General features: G+C 40.4%; 1 protein-coding gene and 1 pseudogene across 1 annotated transcript in view; both read left to right on the top strand.

The window, feature by feature from the left end:
- The window catches only part of Bmper (BMP binding endothelial regulator), a 347,506-nt gene that overhangs the window by 63,347 nt on the left and 266,139 nt on the right, over positions 1-18,020 (top strand). The window contains exon 4 of the mRNA XM_074065307.1: positions 12,603-12,674. Coding sequence (XP_073921408.1) covers positions 12,603-12,674 — 72 coding nt within the window. The remainder of the gene's footprint in view (positions 1-12,602; positions 12,675-18,020) is intronic.
- On the top strand, positions 4,432-6,026 carry LOC109675854 (histone-binding protein RBBP4 pseudogene; annotated as a pseudogene).

Raw genomic sequence — 18,020 nt, 5'->3', positions numbered from 1 at the left:
AGCGGAGCACTGAGATCTTCCCTGAATAGAATAGAACCAAGGGAACCCAGCACTTTGTGTACACGTCTCAGAGCTTTCAGAAACAACTCTGTGGGAGAGAAGAGCCTGTGAAAATGAAGCAATCCTTCTGGATTTCAGTTCAGAGTACTTAGTCCTGCCCTGTAGCAAACCACTAAGCAGTGAGTGGGCCATAGACTTGGAGCTCTCAGATTCTGTAGTAATCCTCAGGTGGTGGGATTCCTTGCCACAACCATCATCCCCTCCACAGCCTGAGCTTCCTGCTTCTTTAACTTCCTAGGAGGTCTGTGTCCTACTCTTTCCCTTTCCATGACTGCATTTTTTGACCTTCTTCCACCTAAATACTGTGGCAGGTATCCCAGGTTCCCTGACTTGTGATTTTTTTTTTTCCCCTTGCTTTCTGGTCCCAAGAGTAGCTACATCTCAAACAACAGCCCCCTTCTCAAGATGGTGCCTGGCTCTAGCACTCTGATTTGTGGAGTGATGCAGTGAATTGCTTCTCTAATGCTGTTCTACCACCCAAGAGGAGTCACTATCAGACCAAATGCCCATCCTGGATTTAAGGAATGTGAGAACTGTGGTTTTCTCTTACTATTGCCTCTATTTTAGATGAAATATAACAGAGAAATAGGCAACTTTGTTGGGGGTGTAGCTGGGTAGGTCATGAGATAGGAAAACTTAGATAAGGAAAGGAACCCTCTATGTGCAAGATACTGATGACACTCCCAAATCCTGTGATACAAATCTAGCATTGGAAAAATTAAAAATAAGTCCTCTTTCTTTGGAGTGGGGATTGCTGAAATCAAGCATCTCCCTGCATATCTCATCTGATGAGAAAAAAACTTTGGGTCCTGTGTACTTTTTGGAAGCAGTTACCACCTTAGCTTTCATAAAGATGCATATGAAAGTGAACCTTCTTTGTATAAAAAAATTGTTACCAAATTCTCTCACAGGACTTGTAGATTATAGGATTGGGGTGGAAGAAATGGATCTCTTTACTCTTTCACAGTGGTGATGTAGAAGGAAATAAGGTGAAATTAATTGTTTGGGGAAGGAGGGATTCCTTTACTAATCCAAAATCACTCAACATCATATGAAAGGGGTCATTTTCAACGACCTCACAGGAATGTCCAGATAGGGAGATATAACAACATCTCTGTAATTCCCCCTAACGATAGTAGGAAATAAAGTTTAAACTTTTGGAAGTAGTAGCAGCAGTAAGCAGCTTCAGAAGTTGGCTGTTGAACAGGAGGCCAGGCAACCCTGGGAGGTGTGGAAAGCTGAAACTGTCAGATGTCAAAGCATTGCCAAGTGGCAGTAGAAAGTCTGAGAGAAACTGAGACTTTCTCAGTGGGAAGAGGGGGGCACAAATGGGCCATAGCCAAAGACCATGGGGAAATGGGGTTATGGGAGACCTCTGGAAGACTTAGGGAATGAATAAATTGGAGAAGTGCTGCTCTCACCTCGTGAGAGAAGGTGTCCAAGACTAGAAAGTCCACTTAAATAAGTGTCTAAAAATAGTTATAAAGAGTGTTCCTATAGAATTTGAGGTATACTAAAGCTAACAGAGAAGGAGATTACTGTCATTGAAAAGAGGGTTGGTTACTCACAGATTCCGAGAGAAGAGGACTTGCTACATTACAGCTGGCATACAGGGAAGCATTGGTGGCAGAAAGGAAGCAGAGAGGCAGGAGAGAACTGTGAGCCAGAATCTGTATTGTATTTCTGCAGGAAAGAGCAAGTAAGGCAGGAAATTGGCTGGCTTGAACAACTTCAGCAGACTCTGGGGCATAAGGATGTCCCTAGTTCTCTGGTACCAGGCCCTGGGGTGAGTAGGGAAGGTAGATAGTATCTCAGTATGTGGGAGACCTATAAAATTGCTGGTTGGGAGTGTGTGCTCTGACTTGTTGGTTTGTATTTGAAAAGCACACTGCTATGAGTTGTTTACTATCTTTAGGGATTGACTGACCTTAGGAGGGGGCAGTCTCAGCAAGACCCTGGATATCAAAGCTTCAGAATATAGAAAATGAAAGACATTGTTAACACAATAAAACAGCTAGGAGGTGGGCAGCACCAGTTTTTCCTTTCTTAAAGCCTTTCATAAAAGATTAAAATACTTTGCATTTTAAGTCATGGCCTCTAGTGGGCATGGAGACCAGCCCTAGTGCAGTAGTGAATCTATCCAAGAAGGGAGTGGTAACGCGTTCCTCAAGCCTCACTTGGACCAGAATTTAAAACCTTTGTCTCTAGAAGGCCTCATATGCATAAGCACAAACCCTTATTCATGAATAATAAACTCCAATGGAGACTTTGAATCATGTGTCTAAGGCCTGCCATTTCAAAGCAACCCAGTAGAACCAAAGCCTTTATTATTTGAGAGATGTTTTTATGCCAAGTCTGTTGATACCACTCTTTGAAAGTGAATTAATGATGGGCTTGGGTAAGTAGGATATTCAAAAAGAAGCCAAGGACAGTGCCCCTTTGGAAATATGGTGTACAGTGTGGTATTAAATAGGATTCCTGTTTCTATCTCACACATTGCAGCTCTGAACTCTGGTTCCCCTTCTCTCTCTGGCGGTGGCCCTGCCAAGAAGAGACCAGCCAGAGAATTATTCATAACACTGTGTTTCACTATATGGCATTGTTATTAATTCTATTTGCATGTTAATTTCTAACATTGGATGGCTGCCCAATTACACATGCAACACCAGGGAGCAGATGAAGGAGCAGTCGTTGCTGCTACTGCACAGAGAGTCTGTGTTTGACTTAAAACCAGAAAAGAAAAAAAAAAAAAAAAAGGCAATAAACACAAAATGTTTTTCAACAGCAGAAACTTTAAACCTCAATAGACTTTGGTTCCTGGGCTTGTTATATCAGTGAGGTCTCTGAATCACTGAGTGAGGACTCAGGGACAGTTGAGGGCATGGACACAGAGCACACGTATTTCAAAGACAGTGTTGGCTTTCAGAGCTCAGGGTATCTTGGTGCAGTGCAAGGGCCAGAAAATGTAGCCAGCAGTTCACTGTGTCCAAAAGTTGATGCTCATGTTGGACAAGTTCTCTCGGGTCATCTAATGCAAAGCAACCCTCCTCAGACTCTGCTAATCCCACCCACATTTAGGTTGTGTCTGAAGGCTGCTAATATGGAGTCTGAGCTCTCCACCTACACTGTGTCTCTGACCCTTCAGCACCACTGCCTGGAAGGCTGTAAGGGACAGTGGAGTTTACTCTTTAGCATGGCTTTACACTCCCACTGCTGGACTTGTCATGGGTCCCCACTCAATGGCAATATTATTTCTCTAAGTGCAGAGTCAATTTGAATAAAGTGCTGAGAGAGAGCTTCTGGAGGGTGAGCAGAGGCAGAGCAGTAGGAAGGAACAGGCCACCCTGCTAAGGTGTTTTCAGCCAGTACAAGGTCCCCCACGTGCCTGTGGGTCCATATATACAAGTCATGAGCAAGAGATGACATCAGGTTTCTGTAGTTTTCAATTTGCCATAAAGGAGTGTTTAAAATTCCATCTACTCTCCCCATTTCCCAAAAAGGTACGTTTAAAACCCCTCAAAATGACATTTCTCTAAATGTCATTTATTCTGGTGAGAATGTTGGCATAGATTGCTAGGCTAGATAGAAATAATTTTGACTCCTATTTATTGAGTACTTAAGTACTGGGCTCTCTCTTAATCACCTGAGAGTATTATTTCATTGTTTCCCTTCTGAAGTTCTTTGACAGTTCCCTTTGACCTCTTGTCTGATGACAAATTATCATTTCCATCAATTTGGATCCATCCATAGTGCCTTGCATAGAGATTGTGTTGATAAGGTTCCTGAGGATTGACCAGGATTCAGCTAGAAAGAGTATGTGATTGAGTAACAATGCCTGACCAGAGGTGAGGGGTGCAGGGAGGGGCAGGGTAGGGAGAGAGATACTGCCCACTGCACAGCCCTCTAAAAGGAGGTTCTCAATCCTCAGGGTAAGTGGGGCCCTTTGTAGCTGGCTTTGTATGCCTTCCTGGAAGTCCATCCTGCTTCTTCCTCTCTTTGCACTCAGGGTCAGCACTTCTCAGGCTATTTGAGCACAGGGATCTCTGCAGGATCGTGTTAAAATGCAAGTCCTTATGCAGTAGTCTGAGATGTGGTCTGATATTCCTTATTTGCATCAAGCTCTCAAGTTCTGCTGGCCCGAGGACCACATTTAGAGTAGCCAGGCTCACTGAGTAGCCCTGATGGGCCATTTCCCATTCATTCCCTAGCCTTGCCTGGTTTTTTTGTACTTGTTAGTTAGCAAGGATTACTGTTTATACTCTAGCATAACAGGCTGTTTGTATACATCACCTTGTTTGACCCTAAGAGGCAACAAACCTCTTAAGTAAGTAGTAGTATTCCATTTTACAAATGAATGAAACCAGACTCAGAGGTGAAGTAACTTCCTCAAGATTAGACAGCCTAAGGACTGCAGCCTCCCCACCCCTCCAAATCTCCCCTCTCTTTGCCCCTTCCCAGAACTCCTGCCACCACGGTCAACAAGGAAGCAGCCTTTGATAATGCAGTGGAAGAATGTGTGATCAACGAGGAGTACAAAATATGGAAAAAGAACACCCCGTTTCTGTATGATTTGGTGATGACCCATGCCTTGGAGTGGCCCAGCCTAACTGTACAGTGGCTTCCAGATGTAACCAGACCTGAAGGGAAAGATTTCAGCATTCATCGACCTGTCCTGGGGACACAACATCTGATGAACAAAACCACCTTTTGATAGACAGCTCCCCAATGAAGATGCTCAGTTTGATGTATCACACTATGACAGTGAGGAAGGAGAATTTGTAAGTTTGGGTTCTGTTAGTGAGAAGATTGAAATAGAAATCAAGCTCAACCATGAAGTAAACAGGCTGTCACATGCCCCAGAACCCTTGCATCATTGCAACAAAGACTCCATCCTGCAACATTCTTGTTTTTGACTACCTGAAACATCCTTCTAAGCCAGACCCCTCTGGAGAGTGCAATCCAGACTTGCATCTCCGTGGACATCAGAAGGAAGGCTATGGGCTTTCTTGGAGTCCGAATCTCAGTGGGCACTTACTTAGTGCTTCAGATTAATATGCCATCTGCCTATGGGACATGAGTGCCATTCCAAAGGAAGGAAAAGTGGTGGATGCAAAGGCTATCTTTACAGGGCATACAGCAGTAGTAGAAACTATTTCCTGGCATCCGCTCCATGGGTCTCTTTTTCGGGTCTGTTGCTAATGATCAGAAACTTATGATTTGGGATATGTGTTCAAACAATACTTCCAAACCAAACCACTCATTTCATTCTCACACTGCTGAAGTGAACTGCCTGTCTTTTAATCCTTACAGTGAATTCATTCTTGCCACAGGATCAACTGACAAGACTGATCCTTGCCTTGTGGAATCTGAGAAATCTGAAACTTAAGTTGTATTCTTTTGAATCACATAAGGATGAAATATTCCAGGTTCAGTGGTCTCCTCACAATGAGATTATTTTGGCTTTTAGTGGTACTGTTTGAAACTGAATGTCTGGGATTTAAGTAAAATTGGAGAGGAGCAATCCTCAGAAGATGCAGAAGATGGCCCACCAGAGTTGTTTGTTCATGGTGGTCACACTGCCAAAATATCTGATTTCTCCTGAAATCCCAATGAACCTTGGGTGATTTGTCTGTATCAGAAGACCATATCATGCAGGTGTGGCAGATGGCAGAGAACATTTATAATGATGAAGACCCTGAAAGAAGAGTGGATCCAGAAGGACAAGGATCCTAGATATGTCTGCACTAGTGTTTTTTGACTCCCCTTTTTTTCCCCTCTGAACCCTGAGACTGATTTAACGCTGGTTTTGAGACACACAGACTTTGTTTAGCTATAACAGGTACCACCAGCAATGCTATTATCCCAAACAGTGGATGTTTTCTAAATATTAACTGGGGGACTTCATTCAACAAAGCCACAGATTTCTACTTAAATTTTCTTCAGGAATTTTTTTTTTTTTTAGTAACAAACCCAGGTCTAAAGTAGCTACAGAAAAATGTTATATGTGATTATTTTTCTTCTTAAGCTATATCCCCAAGTTTTTCAGATTCTTAAGTAAAGGCTAGAGTAAGTAAGGAATAGAGCCTGAGCCATGAAGTATAAATATTGCAAGATGTCATTTTTATTCGGAAATTAGGGGAGATTCAAGTCATACAGATTTCTACTCTAAACGTTCATACCTGACTTTCTAGGATGCACATTTTCCTATGTAGCTCAGTCTCTTCTTGGTTTCTTCAGTTGAGTCAAAATTAGATGTTCCTTCTTCCCTCTTTATTTTTGCTCAGTAGTGTATTTCTTGAGCTGTTTTCATATTATTCCTTTCCTTTCTGTGAAGTGATTTTTGTTGTGTTATTTTTTTTTAACTTGGGACCACCAAGTTATAAAGATGTATGTTTTTAACTGGCAGTTATACCACGGGTGGACTGCCAAGTTGAGAAGAGTGAACTGATAGCTTGTATTTGTTCAAATTAAATTAATCCTTGATAAGAGTTGCTTTTCTTTTAGGAGTTAGTCCTTGACCATTAGTTTGATACCATCTCTATTTTGGGTGACCCATTTCACCAGCAGGCCTGTTATTCTCCATTACTAACTGTTTAAGTGCTTTAAATAGAATAAATTGCCTTTCTACATAAAAAAAAAAGTTAGAAAGTCTGAAATGGACATGAACCCAGGTCTTTGAGGCATTCAGCCTGTGGATTGACAGTGTCAGACCACCTGGGAGCTCGTTAGAAATGCAGAGTCTCAGGCCCGAGGGACCTCATTGAATCAGAACCTGCATTGCATCCAGGTCCCAGGAAAATGTAAAAGTGCCACTCTAAACCATTATGGCTCTTCATTTTTTTCCTCATTCTATTTTTTCAAAATAAGTAGTCTTGGATCACAGTTTTTACCATACCATTTCCATCAAGGGCTTTTTCATACTCTGAAATTTTTACTCTACAAGTTTGACCCAAAGGGCATTTTTACTAGATTTCTGGGGAAAGTTTTGGCTTAGTAGAAGCAATCAACACAAAATAAAATGGACAGTGACTAAAGCTGTAAATGGTCAAACTCATTATAAATGAAAATCTGTATAAAGGATCAGCTCATAGTGGTCGTATTGGATCCTGCAAGAATTGGCTCAGGAAAAGATTAAACTTGGTAGAAATAATCAACATGAAATAAAACTGTCACCAGTTAAAATTGCACATACATGACACAGACAAAAAATGATAGGAGAATCCAGACTTCTTGACAAAACAAATCAGCAAAATCGGACTCAACTAGAAAAAGTGTCCTTGAAAAGAAATTCACAGAGGTAGAGATTACTACTGAAAAATTGTTTCTAGACAATAACAGAACCCTGATTAATGACTCTGTTAAACTCCACAAGGGTAGGAATCCATCTTGTTCACTGCCATCTCCTCAGCATCTAGAATACTGCCTTCTGGCACATAATAGTAGCTTAGTTAAAAATGTGTTGCTTAAAATCTTAAAATTTACAAGAAAAATAATCTGATAAAATTTTTCAGAACCAAAGTGAAGGTGGAAAAAAAGTATTGGAAAGGTTTTAATATGTGTTCCAGAATTTTAAAGAAGCAAAAGGATTTAATGGGTTTTGATCAGAAAATCCCTTTCATCCAAAGAAGTCTTATTGAGATGATATGTAGCGTTGGCAAAATTTAGATAAAAAGTCTGTAAACACGAGTCAAAATGTCCTAGATGGGAGGGAGCCAATTATCCATACAGGTTTCTTTTTTCTGACAGCAAATCTTAATTATCTGTTCGTGCCTAGATGAAATTTTACATCTTGGTCTTAGGCTTGTGCTGATCCAAAGTAGGCCATTTTGAACCTAATGTTTATAACCCTTGCATTTTGTCCCAAGAATGTGTTGACTCCACCATAATTCTTATCAAAGTTCCTCAAAGCTCAGAGAAGAGTTTTGAGTGTGGTAGGGCATTTTTGTAACAGAGCAACCTCCCACTGTCTGAGAATTGCTAAAGACAATACATTAAATAAATGCTATATCATTCACCTAAAATATAGAACTGAGGTAAGATGTACTCAATAGAAAATAAAATTGTTCATAGTTAACTGTGTGTGTTAACACTAGTTTTGATTTAATTGGTTGGAAGAATACAAATTTCTCTCAAAATTTAGTTCTAACTAATTGAACTCAGGAAATTGGACTTGATGGAGATACATGATCAGAGAACAAAATTTGTAGATTCAATAGCTATAATTTGCAATGACTAATACAGTGCAAAAAACTTCATTGATTAATAAAATATTGATTATAAAGTTTGGAGCAGGGCACCAGTGACTCAGCCTGTAGTCCTGACTACTCAGGAAGCAGAGATAGGAAGACTGTGGTTCAAGCAAAACTGGGAAAATAGTTAAAGAGACTGTAAATCGAAAATACCCAACACACAAAAGGGTTGGCAGAGTGTCTGAAGTGGTAGAGCGCTAGCCTAGTAAACGTGAAGCTCTGAATTCAAGCCCCAATACCACCACCAAAAGAAGAAGTTACTTTTGCCAGTTGCCAGTGACTGGGCAAATAGTTTGAGAGACCCCCCCCCACCTCCAAAATAATCAAAGCAAAATGAACTGAAGTGTGGCTCAAGCAGTAGAGTGCCTGTTTTGCAAGTGCAAAGACCTGTGTTCAAACCCTAGTTCCATCAAAAAAATATATATACATATATGTATATATATTGCATGTATTATATGTACCTATATAATATATATATAGTTAAAGAATTGACTTGATAAAGAGAATGCTAGTAAAATAAAAACAAAAATGAGAAATAAGTAGAAAAAGTTAAATTTCTTTATTTGGAAAATTGACCCAAAAATGCTCTTAATGAAAAAGATCTTATTGTCTCATTTGTTCAACAAGTATTTATTGAGCTTTGATTATGTCCTATGCTATACAAATTCAAATGTGAATATGGTAAGTTTCCTCTCCCAAGGAACTTTACATTCTAGATGAAGATTACTACTGCCTAAAAATATCAGTATCCATTTACCTGGGGTCCAAGTATCTACTATGTCAAGATGATAGCTTCTCTTAATTATTTTGAGGGGGAAGAAATTTAGAACTAATATCAAGAGCCTTAAACAGGTTTGTAAATTTTAATTCAGAGCTTAGATTTTTAAGAATGTTCTATCAAAACATAAGGAGATATCAAAAAGTTATACTTTAAAATGTTCAGTAAAAATTACATACAATAGGGAAAAATAACAAAATATCCCTAAATATGGAGTATCAGGACAATACTAATTGAGCGATACCACATTTGCCTGATGGACACTGGTTATTTTCCAGACCAGAGCTCTGTGTTTATATCTAATCATTTATGTTTGTGTGGAAATGAAAACAATATTTTCTGCCAGCTCCCTAACAGTTTCACAGGCTGGTATTTTGTGCAAGGTTATGTGATGTTGCTAAGAATGACAGAGCCTTGGAAACACAAAGTCTCCTGCGGCCGCTGTGTCACCTCCAGGATACCAAACACCAAACTTTGTCAAGGGCTTGAGTTGGGGTAATATGGCAGGATCAAAATGTAATCCCAGTGACAGCTCAGTGTGCTGAGAGCCTGTGGCTGGAGGACACAGAGACAAGAGGAAGAAATGTGAAGAACATATCACAACCTCAAGGAAGAATCCAATGACCTATCTTTCTTACATTCATTTATTCAGTCATTCACTCAACAATACTGTGCCCCTGACATTGTTTTCCATGCTAGATAGTCAGTGGTGAACAGCTGATAAAAATTCCAACTCTTAAGGATCCTACATTCTGATAGAGAGAGAAGGCCATGAAACAAAATAAATAATTAAATCATAGCATATGTTAGAAACTAAAAAGTAGGGGTGGGGGTAGGGGGGAGAAATGAACCAAGCCTTGTATGCACATATGAACAATAAAAGAAAAAGGAAAAAAAATACTTCTTCTGTATACTAAATGTTAGAACAAAAAAAAAAATACAACTTAGACTAGGAAAAAAAAAAAAGAAACTAAAAAGTAGTAATGGAGAAAACAAAGCAGAGAAAGGGTATAGGGAGTGATGGGGGTGGGGCTGTGGTGTTGCATTGTGGGGTCAGAGAAGGTCCTTATGAAGGAGAGGAAAAACTCTAGGCTTGGAATTTCATCTCTGCCTCTGTCTATAGTGGTAATAACCTTACCTAAAAAATGGACTCTAGGCAAGTGCTCTACCACTGAGCTACATCCCCAGCCCTAAGATTAATGTAGTCTTAGAATTTGGTAAGAAGTACCCAAAGGGAACTAAGTGTTTTCATATTTGTTAGAAATTATTTCAGGTACGTGGCTTCTCCACCCATATAGGAAATTCTGAGGCCCCACAGACCCTCTCTCTGCCATCAGAGATTATACCAGTGATTCCAAAGTTGTGTTCTCCAGGAACTCATCCTGAGAGATAGTTGCTCAGTTGAAAATGGTCTCATTTTAGGAGGATGGAGAGAGGATGGTTAATAGCATAGTAGGATATCTGTGGTTGACAACAACTGATGGAAATTTCAAAATAGTAGCAGAGAGAATTTTGAATGTTCCCAGCACAAAGAAAGGATAAATATCTGAGGTGATAGATATGCCAACTACTGTGACCTGATCATTACACATTGTGTGTGTGTATCATCTATCTATCTACCTATCTATCATTTATCTATCATCTATCTATCTATCTATCTATGGCATCCATAAGTATATACAAATAAAATACTATATATCAATTTTTAAAAAGCACTCATTACTAAATAAATTTGGGAAATACTATATGCTGTCTTCCCAACTTGGAAATAACCTTTGAAAAGCCTCATAAGAAGAAAAGCTGTTGAATTTTGTTAAATGCTGACTTTCCATAACTTGTCATCATACTAAGCTATTAACAGTCTATGAATCAGATGCCCAACAGAGCACACTGGTCTAGTTGATACTGTTCCACTCTGGCCACAGGCTATCTGGTCATTTGTTCTTCCTTCATTCAGAATTCCATAATGTTGGTTTTCTGGGATCATTGGGCAGAACTAGGTGATAAACTCTTTTGCCAAACCATGGGTCCTAGATACAGAGGACAAATACAGAAAAACTTTGTGGATGAAATTGTCTTGTTGACTAAATATAGATGGATGGTTAGAAATATGATCCTATGGAGGAGGCCAATCAGGTCATTTTTTTTTTTTTGGTGGTTCAGAGATTGAATCTGGGGGCTTGTGCTTGCTAGGCAAGCACTCACTCTACCACTTGAGTCATGCCCCCAACCCTTGTTGCTTTAGTTTGCTTTTCAGATAGTTTCAGATAGGGTATTGTGCTTTTGCCCATGGCTAGCCTGGGACTATGATCAGTAGTTGGAATTACAGGTGTATACTATCACCACAGTGTGCCACCATGCCTGGCCCTAGTCTGGTCTTCTTGAAGGTGAGAAGGAACATATTTGGGGAAAGTAAGATCTCTGTCCAGAATATACTAATATGAAGACACAATTTTTTATTGTACAAGTAAACATAAGAATGTGAGAACTGGAGCCAACTGAGGAGTCAAGGATATAGGGAATTTAAGGAATCTACCAGTTCTTTGAAGAAAATCTTAAAAGTTTCTGTCTTTACTACCAGTTAGTTGCATTCAATTTGTCACTCTTTACTACCCCCTGTCCCTTTCCTATCCTGGCTGTAACTAGCATACAAACTCTGGTCCCTGGTTATTCTTTCTTCACTGACATTTCTTCCCCCTTCCATCTTCTTCCTCTTCTTTCTCCTGACTGGCCTTTGATCTCTTATTTTGGATTTCACCATTTCCTTTCAATCCTCCCTCTCTCTCCATCACACACAATACTATTCCGTGTCTTGTCTACTACCATCCACTCAGCTGCCTGGTTCTTGGTGTCTGTCTTCTGTCCCTGGTTCCATCTGGCCTTTTTTATTTTGGGTCCCTGGCCCAGAAGATGGCAGACCTTTATTTCTTCAATGCATCTTTTTTGTGTCAGCCCTGTGACACCTACATTTGTAAAGTAATTCTCTTTGATTTTGCTTATATTTTTATAACACATAGGACTTACATCTGCATCATAACAAAAACTTTTGCTAAGGGATGTGAGAGAAGCTTCCATAGTCCCAGCATTCATCATTCCTGGCGATTTATTCAGTCATTCCCTCACTGAGCAATGGTTATGGGTGAGGTGTTAAGATTAGGAACATTGAGAGCTTATTTCTGCTCTGAAGGAACTCATGGTACAGTGACAGGCACGGAGAAGGAAGCAGGTCATCTTGACAGAGTTCAGCAGGTGTTCTGCTGGGGGCCAGGAAAGGATGCTGTTCCAAGAGGACTCCTGACCCAGCCTGGGAGGGTCAGGAAAAGCATGCCAGTTTTAAGGAGCTTCTGATCCTTGTCAAACACAGCATTTTTGAATTGTTCTGGGTCCACTATTTCCATCCAAGTGGAACTTAATTTTCTTTGACAAGGCCTTATGTATCCCTTTGATAGTGTTTTTTACCATAAAGCTGTACAAACATTTACTGAGGGTCTCCTATGTGCTTGACATTTTTCTAGGGGGTGTGGAAACAATGATGTTGAAAAAGCTGTTACCCCTGCTCTGTGGAGTTCATAGTCTAACAGGAGAAGGTAAGGTACAATTATATTTACTTTACATCAGGTTCTAAGCATTTTATGTATGGTATCTGCATTTTATTATCACAACAATTCTACAAGATTGATCAGAACATCCTTGTTTACTGTAGAAGGGAGGCCCAGAGAAATTATGTGCCCATATTCACTGTAGTGGATACTTTAGGCACTTCACCAACATAACCAGAGAGGCTATCTTTCCCCAGCATTATAATCCACCCTTAACTTTGATGTGCCTTGCTGCCAGTGGCTGGCGGCTGCGCAATTCTTCAGAGACATTCCTGTGGGCCACCTTAGCTGTACCCAGTGACCAAGGGATTTTTTTTTTTCCTTGAACTGCTGTTATAGAAGATTTTTCGACCCCAGGTCCAAACTCCTGGGTTTCATAGGTCACCTCAACATGTCAAATAAAGAGAGTAATAATGTGGCAATTTCTCTGAGGGGCAGAAAAAGGAGGTTTATTCGACTGCGCTGCACACCTCTGAAAGAGGAAAGGTATGCTTCAACCCATCTTCCTGTGTGGACATTCTCTTTGGATTTACATAATTATTAAACAGTCCTAGTCACAGCTGTGTTCCAGTGGTCATAGGAGGCCATCTTACAATGAGTTGTTGATGCCTGGTCTTTGTCTCCTGTCCTTGGAATCCCTCCTGGATTCCATGATGGCTGCAAAGTGACTGTAGGAGAGAATGGCTCAGAGTAAAAGACACAGACACAAGATATACAGGCTGCGGTGCCTAGCTTTTACCCTGCTTTCACTTAGGGTGCCTAGCTTTTACCCTGCTTTTTCACTTAATTTGTGGGCCCAAGTAAGGAGTCAGTACTTTTCAGCAAAAGCAGTCTTTTAAGTACCTGTTACACCATCATCTACTAGCTTATGACTGTTGATGAACAAGTACAAAAGCCCAGTTTCCTTTGCCTGAGGATAAAGTCTGGAGGGATAATTTATACATGGGAGCTCTTTAAGAACCAGATTGAGGCTAGTCTTTCACTGAAATCACATTACTTTGCTTCTTTCCCTTCTCTAGGCTATTTCTCAAATCTTACTATATTCTCCTGCAGGTTTTTTATTGATAAATCTTTTGAATTTCAATCTTTGACTCAGAGTGTCCTTCCGGAAGACCCCAAAGGTGTTTACTCCCTTAAGAGACAGAAGTCAGGATTTGAATCCAAGGCCATCTGGCTTGAACACACGTGCTCTTAACCAGCACCCTTGACTGTGGGCTCTCAGTTTATTGGTGTGAACTTGTGGACAGGTTAACACCCAGGTATAGGTTCTGTACAACCATGCTTCTTATTTTGCTACATACCAAGGTATCTCTTTTTATCTTGAGAATATGTACTATTCGCCCTATTGAAAACAATCCTACACAGAGGGTAAGGTAACATTCAGCTAGGTATTCATGCTTACTTAAAGCCAGTCAGCTTCAGCCAGGCACCAGTGGCTTACGCCTGTAATCCTAGCTACTGAGGAGACAGAGATCAGGAGGATTACATGGTTCAAAGCCAGCCTGGGCAAATAGTCCTTGAGATCCTATCTGGAGAAAACTCATCACAAGAAAAAGACTGGTGGAGTGGCTCAAGTTGTAGGCCCTGAGTTCAAACCCCAGTACTGCGAAAGAAAAATAAATAAAAAATAAATAAAACCAATCAACTTAATATGAGTGTATGTACAGGTATATGCCAGCTCCCTGCCCTCACCCACACCAAGTAAACAGAAATATTAGTAAACTCATCTTTCCTCCTACCCATGGTGGCAGCAGATAAGCTAATGGAGAAAGAGAAGGTTGGCAACAACATTCTTTGGTCCGCTTCCATTGCATAAGCAGCAGAAGCTAGAATTTCATAAGCTGTCACCACCTCCAGAGAGGAAAACAGTAGTACACTGTGCGTGTGTTGGTCATCCCCGCATGCTACACTCTGCCTACTCCCTGCTTTGGTAACTGTAATCACCCATCAATTATCTTTACAGAAACCACACCACGTCCTGATTACTGATTGCCCCCATGTATTTCAAGATCCTTGAGTTTGCCTTGTGTTAAAATTCCTGGGAGACACTGGAACAAAGAGCTCCCAATCAGTCTTAGCATCAAAGAAAATTTCTGTGCAAAATGCCCATCTACTACCTAAGATCTGTTTGTAATTTCAATTCACAAAGGATAAGGTAGTCCACAGGGATATCTTGGCTTGGAGCCCCAGAATTTAAATATGTATGCTAAGTGGGGCATTAGGTTAGTCCAATTCTTGCAGCACTTGGGGCTGCTGTGGGAGGGGGCAATTAATCTAAGTGCTAACTTTTGAAAGAGAAATTCTGACCCAGGATGTGTCATTTCCATATACTGAGTTGATAAGCGTAGTGCATGCCTTGGTATCCACTCTTATCCTTCTATTTTCTTCTTTCTCTCCTCCACAACAAAGCTATACCATATTACCTTAATTAATCCCTTCCCTACAGACCTCAGGACACAGTCCATGTTTTGATTTAAGGAAGAATAAGCCCCAACATGAAGCCTGGGGAGTCTAGGTTAGGTAACTCTTGCCCCTCCTCTTGGGTTAAACTGCCAGCAATACTTTCCTTCTTTTCCCTGCTAATAGGTCTGTTGCATTTCAAAAGAGATCAGCATATAGGTAGAAATTCTACAAATCCCATAGCTCTACTCTGGGAAATTTTCTAGGCAGAAATGGGCAACAAAGAAAGGAGGTAGGACTCATCAGGAACTACTAAGGTTGTAATAAAGGTAGAATGAGAGACCACACACTGAAATATTCCCTTTTTGTTTCCTTCCTTTATCTTCTTTCATCCAAAAGTACAGACTTTGAAACTCCCCAGGGACTGAGGGTGACCAATGAGCAATGTGATCCTGGGAGGAATAGGACTTGGACACTACCTTTAGCAGAGAACCCTCACAAGATTCTGAAAACTTGCCCTCAAATCCATGGAGCTGGGAAATATTTACAACATACCGCCATTGGTTGGTTTGAGTATGTGAACTCTTTCAGAGGAAATAATTCCTTGTGGCATCAGTATAATTTATAATTATAATTTATAATGAATGGCATTTCACCCCTGACTTGGTTTCTTTCTTTCTCTTCCTCCATTTCATTTACATTTACTTTTTTTTTCTTTTATTTATATGTGTATACAATGTTTGGGTCATTTCTCCCCCCTTCCCCCCGCCCCTTCCCTTACCCCCCTACATTTACTTTAAAATAAAAGCATACTATTGTTGTAGTCAGACTTTTTGTTATTGTGTTAAATACTTGAGAGAAACAATTTAAAGAAGAATGATTTATTTTGGCTTGTTTTTCAGAGGTCTCAATCATGGCTAGTGAGCTCCATTGTTAGGTCTGAAATGAGCCAGAACATCATGGCAGAGAGGACATAGGGGGGCAGAGATGCTTATCTTATGGTGGGCCAGGAAACAGAGACACAGAGGGAGAGGGAAAAGCAGAGAAAGGAAGGGACCTAGGGTAAGATACCATCCCCAAGAACATGCCCCCAGTGACTTACCTTCTCCAATCTGACTCCCACCTCTGGAAATTTCTGCCACCTCCCGAAAATGCCAACAACTATGAAACCATCAGGGATTAATCCATGCGTTAGGTCATAACCTCATGATCCAATCACCTCTTTATGATTGGATCTACCAGTTGGGGGCAAGCTTTCAGCACATGGACACTTCCGATCTAAACTGTAACAGTTATGATCTGAACACCATGAAAGAATTGTAAAGTCTCCTTAAGACCAGGACACCTCTCTTATGGGAATTTCCTTATTGCTTACATAAGAAAACTTCAAGAGACAGAGACTGGCATTTGTGACCACTGATGCTCTCCAAGGTTTGTAACGTTCCTCAAGATGACAAGAAGAAAGGTGCCAAGAGGCTGACCAAGAGAGACAAAGACACAGTGAACAAATCTGGGGGCAGGACCAAAAAGAAGTGTCTTACAGTCCAAGTTTGGGACAGGCTAAGTAACCTATGACAAAGCTGCTTATGGTCAACTCTAAGGAGGTTCCCAGCTCATCATCCCAGCTGTGATTTCTGGGAGACTAAAGATTGGAGGTCCCATGCCAGGGCAGCCTGTTGGAAGCTCTGTGGAGAGTACTCATCAAACTGGGTTCAAGGCATAGAGTTCAAGTCATTATACCAGAAAACCAAGGGGGTGCTGCCCCAACCGCTGTGAAGATAAACTAGCAGGTTCAACCCACTGTGCATTCTGAAAAATAAAACTTTACTAAGTGGTGGGGAGGGAGTGGAAACGTCTTCTGGATTAAGATTCAATTTAGGGTTTGTACTACCCATGAAACCAATCACCATCTCAACTCAGAGAATTCACTGACACATGGAGTCTGGGCCAGTCTGGGCAAAACTGAAAGGTAGAAAAACTTGGTTTACTTCCCCAAATCCCTCCACTTCCTAGTGAAGGTCTTTTTTTCTTCTACCTTCCTCTTGTTTGACTTCATGTCTTCCTGTGCTCTCAAACCCATACACTCTGGAAGTACATAGTATGGGTTTAATTCAATTTGTTAACTTCCCTCTGCATTTAAGCCTTATCTTCATTAACGACAGGAAAGATTCTGTCCTTTTAAAAGAATTGAGGGGGGCTAAGGAGGTACTGAGGACACAGAGAGGAAACTTCTCGAGGAACTTTTGACCAAGAGAAACACCATCTAAAAATGCCTAAGCTGACAAAATTGAGTTTGGGACATCTGCTTGGCCTATTCTCATTAACCACCATGTCCCTGGAGGCTGATTTTCCTCCTAATATGGTGAAATATGCCAAAAGCAAGTACATTCTCCCGTGGATTTAAAGGATTTAACTGAATCACATGGAAAGTTACCAGATTTTCTGAATGATTTATGTGGTAGAAGCATGGTTCTATTTGGATAAACTTCTTGCTGTCTCACAGAAAAAAGAAAGTAAAACATTCAATATATACTCACCCAGTGGTTCCAACAGCCCTGTCTTGAAAAGCACATACTTTCTTCCTTTAAAAAAAAAAAGCTAGTTTACAAAGGTAAAATGATACTATTTTTAAAGTGAGAGTTATCACATTGCCCATTTTTGTTGGTACTATAAATAAAGTTGTTTTTCTTGTTAGTGTATCATTTATTTGCTCATAAACAACAAAAAGATGTGTAAGTGTGGTCTTAATCTGAGTGTTAAGACATTGGGTAGAAATGTGAGCCCCCCCCAAATTTATACCAAACAATTTAAACATAGAAGATGCTGGGTCCCGGGCACACAGGCTTGCTCCTTCAAAAATCTATCGCATCACTTAAAAGTTGAAGTTCAATCTCACTTAAAAAGGTATCATTTCTATTCTCAAACCTATTTTAA

This window comes from Castor canadensis, chromosome 2 (genome assembly GCF_047511655.1).
Source record: "Castor canadensis chromosome 2, mCasCan1.hap1v2, whole genome shotgun sequence".
Classification (NCBI taxonomy): domain Eukaryota; kingdom Metazoa; phylum Chordata; class Mammalia; order Rodentia; family Castoridae; genus Castor; species Castor canadensis.
This window is presented reverse-complemented; position numbering and strand designations above follow the sequence as displayed.